Consider the following 10,233-nt stretch of genomic DNA (forward strand, 5'->3'; position numbering starts at 1 on the left):
TTTAAAATTCTCTCATTTGTAGTACGGCAGCAGCCAACTGCTCTAGAGTTTACTGGGAGTGTGGCAGAAAAACCCCCAGGGCAACTGAAAATCCCTAAACTGCCCCACTGCGGGGCTCATGACCACTGAATGAGTGCCTATCCAATGGCAGGCCTCAGAGGTCACTGTTATCCTTGTTTTACAGACAAGGAAATAGAGACTCAGAGAAGTTAAGTGATTTGCTTAAGGTTACACAGCTATCAAATAGTGAAGCTGAACCTTGAACCTAGGTCTGTCTAAATACAAATCCCGAGCTCTTTTCACCGCATCCTTTTGCTTCTTCAGAGTAAAGGAGGAGAAAGAGTGGAGGCTGGTGAGGAAGACGCTAGCTCCAAGTGGCATGAAAACAAGGGCTTTAACACAGACAGTTCTTTGTTGTTTGTGCTCCAACACACCAGTGCTTCAGGTGGCAAAGTAAGATGGTATAAAGGCAGGATTTCTGGACTTGCTGGGTCCAAATCACAGCTCGACGACAAATCTGCCAAGTTCCTTAAGCTCCCTGCCCATCAGTCCTCTGGTCTCTCCTATGAGGGGGCTTAACCCAGACGATCTCTAAAGTGCCCATCAGTAATAACATTCTGGGCCCGGGTAAAGTTAGACGTCTCTTCCTTAGTAGGGGCTGCTTTTCCCACTTGGAAGAAACCTACCCTTTACCAGGAGTCAAACGCAAGCCATCTGAGTCTTTCATTTCACAAAGATAAGGGTCTCGTTATTAAGGGTTTCCCAGAAAAAAGGTTCTAGAACCCAGCACATGAAGCTCTTCTAACTGAAGAAGAAAAGTTCTAAGTGAGCGATAAGCCTTTATTCAGTATGCTGGCCCTTCACCAATATACCGTCCTGTCATCCCAAAACAGGGCCTCTCCTGCTCATGGCTTAAAATGTCACTATTCCTCACTAGGTTCTGCCCTTCCCTGTGACGTTCTCCTCACATGCACTCTCCAGATCCATCAATAATTTTCGACAGGTTACAGCTCGTAGGCCAGTGAAGGACTTAGACCTGTATTCTAGAGCGTGTGGAAGAGACAATCGCTAGAAACTAAAAAATAATACAAACACGTGAAATGATGCCTCTCAGGAGGCACCTATTTCTTCTAATCGTACCTTCAGCACTAAGTTTTCTTAAAGAATAAACCATCCCAGTTTTCTTGAAGAGCAATCTGATTAAGGGGCTCCTGCTCACCCCTCAGGAGGAACACAGAAGAAAACCTCTGGCATTTTCCCAGTTCCCTTATCTCCTCTGCCTTCCTCCCAGCAGCACCTCTCACCCGCCTGGCCTCCCCCTCGGGTTCCAGTGACACTGGACTCCGTGGAGCCCTCTCAACACGCGTGCCGTCTCCAGCCCCTGGGCCTTCCTCCCCCGGTGCCCTCTCCTGAAAAGCCCTCCCCTTTCTCCACGAGTACCTCCTACTCTCCTTTAAGGCTCAGGCACTGTCTCTTCTAAGCAGCCTTTCTTCCATCCAGGAGTCATTTGTCTTTATGTAGCATCTGGCACAGGACGGGGCACACAGTATGTACTTAAAAAATACTTGTGGAATGGACAGCAGCCAAGATGGGAACAAAAACACAAACCAGGACTTGAGAGAAACATTCCCTAAAGCCCTCAGGAGGAGAGAAGATATGAGAATCTTACGCATGAAAGTTTTGAGGTTTTGCTGTTATCTGAGCACTTCCCGCACCTCAAGTGCTCTGTGACTTAGGCTATGAGGGACAGAAAATCCAATGAACAGTGACAGGCAGTGAAGACATTTTATTCTTTCATAGAAGTCTTAAGGGAGGCATGTCTGGAGTCCACTCAGTAGCTCAGTATTGTTATCAAGGACCCAGGCTCTTTTCACTGTTCTTCTCAGCGTGTTCATTTTTCATCCCAGTGCTGGTTGCCTTGTGGTCCTAAGACAGCTGGTGCAGTTCCATGCAGCACGATCACCATGAAAGCAGGAAGTGGGGGCCAGAAGACGGAGGTGGTGGTGAAAGGGTTTTGTTGTCTCCTTCCTGGAGTGGCTCTCTCCTTTATCAATGAAGGCCACAAAGGTGCCCAGCAGCCTTCCTTCGATGCCACATTTGTCAGAGAAGGCTTGGGCAGGAAGCACCTGGCAAAGGGGGACAGACTTGCAGTGACAGTGCTGCCCTGCACAGAACTGGGTTTCTGTCATCAAGGTGGCAAAAAGCTGCCAAGCAGGTAACGTGCTGCCTGGCACACTGCCCTCTGGCTCTGCATCTATTCTCTTATTCTAGAAAGTCAGTACCCTTAGCCCCCCGAGGTTTTGAGAGGAGCAGGAACTTGCCCAAGTGGTGGCAGACTGTGCCAGAGGACCCTGGGAGAGTTCTTCATAAAGTTATTAACACAGGCAAGTCCTATAAACATGATACTTCTTTCTAGCAATTCTGAGATCTCTTTCCAGTCTTGAGTCCTTGAAGTACAGTTTTCTCCTCAGAAAGAGATGGAGCTCTGGGAGAGATCAGCTCTTACTTACTAAGGGTAGTTAATTCTTTGTTTAGCTCAAATTGGGTGCTGGATGGTAAAGGTTCAAGTTTTCACTTCTTGGGCAACTTAATAATAGAAAAGCTGATAAAATGAGCAAGCCAGGATACCTTTAAAAGTCTGAGCCAGAAAGGCTCGAAGATAAAACAAACTTGCCTGCTCTCAGTAAAGAATGATTTATTCCAAAAGAACTGGAATAATAGGTGAGCACGAGATAAGTACACGAGTGGAGGAGTGGCGAGGCTGAGGAAGATGGAAGGGGTGGGTGTGTACACATAGGGTAGAAAAGAAGTATTTTTGCTCTTATGGGAATTGACTTTCTATTTTACTTGTGTATCAAATAAACATAGTTAAATCAAATTGTACTAGCCAAGGTTTAGAAGGATTCTGTATTATCTTAAAGAATAAAGAAAACTATAATATAAAGAGAAATTAAAATAACCACACTGGGGAAATTGACCACGGCTGACTTGACTGCTCTGAGGTCTGCAGGGAGTAGACACTTGGGCATTCCCAATTGTCACAGCACCAGTGTGGTCTTTTACTTGGGGGCCGGTATTTTCTGTACACGTCAAACCTCTTCTCCGCCGGGATGCTGACCACATTTCCGAAAGACCCCAGAAAAACAGCACAGCTGGCGCCAGGCACTGTTTCACGATGGGCCTGTCTCTTCAACTTTGACAGTAGTGAAAGTGCTAAATGTCTTGATAGAGGAGGTCATATTTGGGAATATTCTTGGGATCAATAGGACTTTGAACAATAAGTTTTCCCCTCATTGCGCCTCGATAAATTACTTCAATCAAATCTATGAAGTCTTGTTTGGTTTTGAAACTTCCCACGAACTTAGTGTGATCTGGAGACCTAAACAGCATAGGAGAGAAACAACCTCGCTCAAAACTTTTCATAATTACTTGTCAGACCTTCAGGATTAACAAAATAAATAGCAGCTCTGTTATTTTCTTCTGATCAGGGAGCCTTTAGACACAAAGCCTGACACTGATTTTCCCTTTGCGATTACAGGGCCCATTTGATATACGACTAAAACCAGTGCTGTGGGCCGCTGGGAGAGCACGTAAGCCCTACCAGGTGCAAAGCTTCTGCTTCAAAACCTATTTAATCACTTCTCAACTCATCATCAAGTAGTATTCCCTGGGTGTTAGCATGGGCTTAGTTTGTTGTTGCTGTTGTTGACTAGACACTGTGCAAAGTCCATTAACTTGTCGCTGTCTCTGAGTTCTAGTCACTTATACTTCTGAGTGGTAGGTGCAATATTACCTTTTTTTTTTTACTTTTCAAGTATCAAGTATGTTTACTGTAGAAAGAGTTCAGGAAAAAAAAAAAATGAGGCCAGAGGCCACATTTTGGTATATACCCTTTCAAGCTTGTGTTTGTGTGTGTGTGTGTGTGTGTGTGTGTGTGTGTGTATGCATTTCTTTTTTTCACAGTCACGGGAATCATATCATGTAAACTATCTTGTAAAGTGCTTTTTTCAACGAATATATAACATATTTCTTTCAAAGTCATTAAACATGCATCTCCCATACCATATTAAATTAATTTCTAGTATCCTTCTGTGGACATCTAGCTTCTTTCTAAGTATTTTGTTTTCTAAATAATGGTGGGATGAATGAGCATCCATGTAGCCAATTCTGGCCACTTTCATGACTATTTTCCTTCAGATAAATTCCTGGAAATGCAATTGCTGGGTTAAAAATTGTACACATTTTAAGGTGGTAAGTAATATCATAAATCACCCTCTGAAAATATTCACCAAACTAATACATATATCAACTGTATTCTAGGAGAATAAATAGCTATAAAACACTTAAAACAGATTATATTTAATACACTTTCAAATAAATGATGACAAAGCAGGCACACAGATCTAGACAAGTGGACTCCTTGACCACAGTAAGAAATGATAGGATTATTACGGATACATTCAAAATTAATAAGTATTGGGATGCCGACTGGATGGAGAGGAAGGCGTTAAAGATTTCATGTTACTTATTATTATTTTTTTTTTAAGATTTTTTTTTTTGATGTGGACCATTTTTAAAGTCTTTACTGAATTTGTTGCAATATCGCTTCTGTTTTGTTTTGATTTTTTGGCCTCGAGGCTTATGGGATCTTAGCTCCCTGACCAGGGATCGAACCTGCACCCCCTGCGTTGCAAGGCGAAGCCTTAACCACTGGACCACCAGGGAAGTCCCTCATGTTACTTATTCTTGACAGACTTTGTCGAAGAAAGACTTCAAAATTCTCTGAGTGAAAGAAGACACGAAACTTGGCAAGAGAAAAGCATGTCTTAATTTGCTGAAGGATTACTTCTTTTATAGATGCAGCCTATGAGTTTCAAAAGGTTAAGAACAAATGACTTACTTTGTTTTAAATAAAATTCCTGGGAAACTTCTAAAAAAGCTGTTCTGTATTTTCTACACTGAAAGATGGCGAGTGCTTCACAAACTGTACTATTCTCTCACACTTAGTAAGTTAAAATTCACCACTCATACTGGAAACACTCTCATTTTGCACCAAAGTTCCACATAAAAAAATTAGAGAGTGCATCAACTCAGGAAACAGTACCAGCGTAAGACTCACAAAGCCCCCATCACATGCAAATAGGTGAGCTACTGAAACTGCCTGGATAAAAGAATCTTTTAAGACTATAATAACTTCACGTCAATATAACTTACCCATAATCCACTTTCATATGCTGCCCATTGAAGAAAAACACAGTAGATGGAATATAACTGATGTCAAAATAGTGTGTATAAACTGGGGTTTGGTCCACGTCTACCAGATATATAGCAGCCATTTTACTTAAGTCAGAAGAGGTCTTAGAAAGCTGCAAATGAAGAGAGAGATGTGGGTTACAACTTGAGGGCAGCAACGTTTCTTCTGTGAACCTTTTTACTGGAACAGAATTTTCTGTTTGAAAAAAATTCCTGGGCCAAGAACCTATGAGTTCCACATTAGACACAGTGTAACCTTATCATTCAGAGTCTGAATCACTGTTGGCAGGGTAATGAAAGGGCCCTAGGCAAATTGTGTGAGTATATTTCTGCTTTTTTTTTTTTCTTCTATTTTTGATTGTAAAAAGTTTTTATAAACTTTTTATGGATTTATAAAATCCATACTCGCTTAAATAAAAAACAAAACAACTCAGAAATATGTACTACAGACAATGGAATTCCCCCACATCTCTTCCTTCCAATCTCCCCATAGATGATAATTATGATAAAAATAGCAAACACTTACATGGCACTTGTTATGTGCTACGTGTTCTAAGTGCTTTACACTTGTTGGCTCCTTTAATCCTTACAACATTCCTATGAGGTATGCACTGCTACAGTCACCATTTCACAGACGAGGAAACCGAGGTACAGGCAGGTAATATGCCCCTGGTCACACGGCTGTACGCAGTAAGGCTAGGATTTGAACTCGGACAGCTTGGCTTCAGAGTCTATACTCTTGACCTCTGTGATATTCCACACCCTCTGTAGTTGAGGGTAAAATGCTGTGGCCCCTTCCCCCCAGATTAACACATCACACACTCATTTTTAACCACAGAAGTGGGGTTTCTTACACTGTATCCACACTGAGGGTGGCAGCAGTAGAAATGGTGGGTGAGGTCTTAGTCCTGGGTAAGTCTCTCTCCACAATAAACAGAGACAAGGATAAACTTACTCTGTCCCATACTCCCCTTCCTACTCATCAGACTGTGAAGATTTGATGTGAAATCAGAGATTATCATCAGGCACACACTGGAGGCAGCACACTCGAAAAGCGTATTTGCAGGCAGAGAAAACAAAGTTCAAATCCCAGCTCTGCAATTTAGTGGTGCTGTGCCTGTGGGAAGTCACCTGACCTTCCTGGCATTCACCTCCCCCCTTGGGAACAGTAATAGCAATTATCCCACTGCTGTGAGCATTGAGTAAGACAATGTTCATAGACTCTTGTTAATAATGTTCCTGGTCTTCCACTGAATTGTTGGTGAAACTGAGCTTCGGCAGCTGCTACTGGGGAAGGGCTTCCAGGGCAGATTCAGCACAATCACAGATTTGGGGGTTCAGCTCAGGGCAGGCACACGATCGGCTCTTAGTGAAAGTGTGCTAACAAATGAACAGCTATATCCCTGGGCCCTACCTACTCCCTTTCATTCATTTTGCAGATGTGGAAGTGAGAATGTACAGGTTTTTAATAAAACCCATTTACTTAAAAAATTCACTTACAATATCATCTAGTTGCAGACAGACAGGATCCTCGTCTCTCCCGAACCTGAGAACCAGCACCTTCTCTGCAGTACTTTTTATCGCCTGGTCCACTTCTTTTTTGCTACTCAGCTTGGGTAACAGGAAGCTCATGCTGAAATAATCCAAATATCAATCCTCACTGTCAGTCCTGAAAGTTGAAATGTTTAAAGACATTAAGTGCATGAGTCCTAATTTTAAAACATTTTTAATTTTTGTAGTAGGTAACGTGTATACATATTTTTTTTCCAGAGGAAAAAAGGTTTCATACAACACAGTAACAACAAAAAGGAACACACTAAATGCACAAACTGGTGGCAAGTAAGTCCACCAGTTAAAAAGAAACAATATAGAAAGGTATATTGTCTCCCCTCAACTGGCTTAGTTCCCAGTGCCCTGTAAGTAGTTACAAGGTAACAACTTTCATTAGTTTCTCATGTATCTTCCAGAGTCTTGTTATGCATTCACAAGAAAATACAAACATGTTCCAACGTTTTCTCCCTTTTTTACTCAAAAGAGAGTGTATTCTTTCAGTCAGTGTTCCAGCAGGAAAGAGATGACATCCTCAAATCTGAAGACTTTCATTAAGGAAACGTATAGGAAAACAGCAGGGTGTAGTGCAGGACCCTGGGCTAGTAGCAGGACAGGGCGCTGTTCTCACCCGCAGGCCAGAAGGAGCCATGGGAGGGAGTAGTTACCAGAACCGTGTGGCTGAGATTGCTGGACGGAGAGGGCTGCTGTATAAGAGGTCAGCCTGCAGTTAAGGGATGCAGATGCTCTCCTCCCACCCTCTCTCTGATCTGCTAATGCTCCCACTAGCTGACTCCACCTGGAACAAAGAGGGCAGGCGAGTTGCAGAGGCAAACAAGCCTCCTTGTCCCGGAGCAGTCTAGAGAAGCAGGAAGGGTGGAAGACCATCACATATCTCTGTGTAGAAAACTCACACATTTTTTGTCACAGTGCCATACTATTTCATGCCCATTCCATCCTTTTTAAACAGTCTTTTATTGATGGACATTTTTATTATGAGTCCTGGTTTAAAGATCCTTGGTGTATATCTTACTGAGTATACCTCATCACATGGCAAACAGATCAATTAAGAGTGTGTAAAAACCACACACACACACACAAAACAAACAGTAAAATACTGAGATAGAAGGGGCCTCTCATTTCCAGACTAGTTTGCTCATAGTTACACTTCTAGCTACAAAAAAAAGGACTAGAATCCACGCCATCCAATTTCTAGTCCAGTGTTCCTTCTACTGCAACAAGTCCTATTTTTATGATTGGGAAACGCTATGATCAAGGAGCTTTACTTTTGATCCATCCATGAGAGGCTCCATTGAGATACTTAATATTTTGAATTCAGTCCCAAATGTGTCTTATGCTACGAAAAGGGAGGATTTCTTTCTCTCTCTTTTTTTGGTGACAAGTCACATTTTAAGATATGAATTACTAAAAATTCACATAGGAAGTGAAATTGTTCCAGTAATAGGTCACATTTTATTTTTTTAAATTAATTAATTTTTGGCTGTGTTGGGTCACTTGTTGCACACAGGCTTTCTCTAGTTGAGGTGAGCAGGGGCTACTCTTCGTTGCGGTGCGTGGGCTTCTCATTGCGGTGGCTTCTCTTGTTGCGGAGCACGTGTTCTAGGTGTGCAGGCTCCAGCAGTTGTGGCTTGCGGGCTCTAGAGTGCAGGCTCAGTAGTTGTGGCGCACGGGCTTAGTTGCTCCGCGGCATGTGGGATCTTCCCGGACCAGGGCTCAAACCCATGTCCCCTGCATTGGCAGGTGGATTCTTTACCACTGCGCCACCAGGGAAGTCCCAATAGGTCATGCTTTAAATAGAGAAGATGACTGCCAGAAAGGACTTCTTCAAATCGGAGTGGCAGAACAAATTCCTGACGAAAGGGAAAGTCAGAGAGAAGATGGATCTGTCCCACCACTAGAATTCAAACAAACAGCAACTTCTGTAAGTTACTGATAAAGAGGAGGAAGTGGTGGGAGAGCAAAGCTGTCAACGGGCTAAGAAAATGTCCACAGCAAATGATACCAACAGAAAATTCACAAAAGAAGAGGTAAAAATGGACAAATATACTGGGAAAGGTAAGCTTTACCAGTAAGCAAAGGAAAGCAAGTTAAACGATATATTTTCAAATCCATTAATTTGGCAAAGATTAAATGATAACGGCAAGAGTGTGAGTGAAGGGGCAGGCATTCAGAGTCCCTGCTGGAATGCAGAGAAGCAAAACTTTTCTAGAAAGAAACCTGAATACTCTTTGACCAACAATTCCATTTCTGAGAATTTATTCCGAGTAAATAAATAGACATATGCACAAAGAGCAATGTACATTTATAACGGTGAAAAACTGCAAACAACCTAAATAGCCATCAGTAGGGGACTGAGGAAATAAATGATAGTATAGCCACTGCAACGTACTAGCACTGTCATTATATACCGGGTTAGAGATGAATAATGAAAAATCCTCATGATAAAGAAAAAAAAGTTATAAAACAACAGTATATAAAGTGTGATCCCACTTTTGCACAAAACCTAACTATAATACACATGTACATATTCACATAGAAAAATAACTAGAAATGAATATCCCCAAAGACCATCAAAGGTTATCTCTGCGTGTGAACAGACGAGTGACTTTTACTTACACTGGGGTGCGCGTCTTTATTTTCCCCAAATATCCGACATACATACTTTTTTTTAAAATTTATTTTTGGCTGCGTTGGGTCTTCGTTGCTGCGAGCGGGCTTTCTCTAACTGTGGCGAGCAGGGTCTATTCTTCGTTGCGGTGTGTGGGCTTCTCCTTGGGGTGGTGGCTTCTTTTGTTGCGGAGCACGGGCTCTAGAGCGCAGGCTCAGTAGTTGTGGCGCACGGGCTTAGTTGCTCTGCGCATGTGGGATCTTCCCGGACCAGGGCTTAAACCCCTGTCCCCTGCATTGCCTGGCAGATTCTTAACCACTGCGCCACCAGGGAAGTCCGACATACTTTTAATGATGCCAGTGGTTGGGCTACTCCTGGCCCACAACTGCCAGGGAAAACGATACTTACTTATTTGTACACGTCAGCTCCCTCTCCTCCACTTCAGGGATGTCGGCAACCCCCACCCTTTCTCCAAAAAGCCGACTGGGGAGGCTCTTTCCTCCTTCCGCAACGGCGGAGGCGACCCCAAAACAAAGTAACCCACGGGCTACAGTTGCCTAGCAACTGTGGCGGACCACTTTAAGGGGACGGAAACGGAAAAAGAAAACGCACAGGCGCAGTGATGAACTCGCATTAGGCCCCGCTCAAATAAGCAGAAGAGGCTATTCTAGTCACCGCCCACCTTCCCCGGCTCTGACCGGAAGCCCTAGGGTCACTTCCGCCCTTATTAAATATGACCGATCTCTTTAACTTCTCCTTTCCACATCCCAACTAGAGGCGGGGCGTCGCCTCTTAGACTAAGC

The 10,233-nt window shown here is 43.1% G+C and overlaps 1 protein-coding gene across 6 annotated transcripts; it reads right to left on the reverse strand.

The window, feature by feature from the left end:
* Nucleotides 1-1,771: 1,771 nt before the first annotated feature.
* On the reverse strand, nucleotides 1,772-10,112 carry TXNL4B (thioredoxin like 4B). 6 transcript variants are annotated; one of them, XM_061172983.1, is made up of 4 exons: nucleotides 9,839-10,112; nucleotides 6,754-6,886; nucleotides 5,215-5,366; nucleotides 1,772-2,126 (listed from the first exon to the last, which is right to left on the reverse strand). In XM_061172983.1, exons 2-4 carry the CDS (start codon nucleotides 6,883-6,885, stop codon nucleotides 1,892-1,894), a joined length of 519 nt encoding a protein of 172 aa, XP_061028966.1. In that variant the 5' UTR covers nucleotide 6,886; nucleotides 9,839-10,112; the 3' UTR covers nucleotides 1,772-1,891. The 6 variants fall into 6 exon arrangements, with proteins under 6 accessions (XP_061028966.1, XP_061028963.1, XP_061028967.1 ...); XM_061172980.1 differs by having other exon boundaries at nucleotides 6,754-6,922; XM_061172984.1 differs by lacking the exon at nucleotides 9,839-10,112 and adding an exon at nucleotides 9,485-9,832.
* Nucleotides 10,113-10,233: the final 121 nt, after the last annotated feature.

Source organism: Eubalaena glacialis, chromosome 18 (genome assembly GCF_028564815.1).
Source record: "Eubalaena glacialis isolate mEubGla1 chromosome 18, mEubGla1.1.hap2.+ XY, whole genome shotgun sequence".
Lineage (NCBI taxonomy): Eukaryota > Metazoa > Chordata > Mammalia > Artiodactyla > Balaenidae > Eubalaena > Eubalaena glacialis.

Coding starts and splice junctions, on each gene's coding strand:
- TXNL4B (XM_061172983.1), bottom strand. CDS start 6,885: ATGAGCTTCCTGTTACCCAAGCTGAGTAGCAAAAAAGAAGTGGACCAG. Junction 5,367..6,753: donor GTCTGCAACTAGATGATATT/GTAAGTGAATTT, acceptor CTTCATTTGCAG/CTTTCTAAGACCTCTTCTGA. Junction 2,127..5,214: donor CATATGAAAGTGGATTATGG/GTAAGTTATATT, acceptor CCCCTTTGCCAG/GTGCTTCCTGCCCAAGCCTT.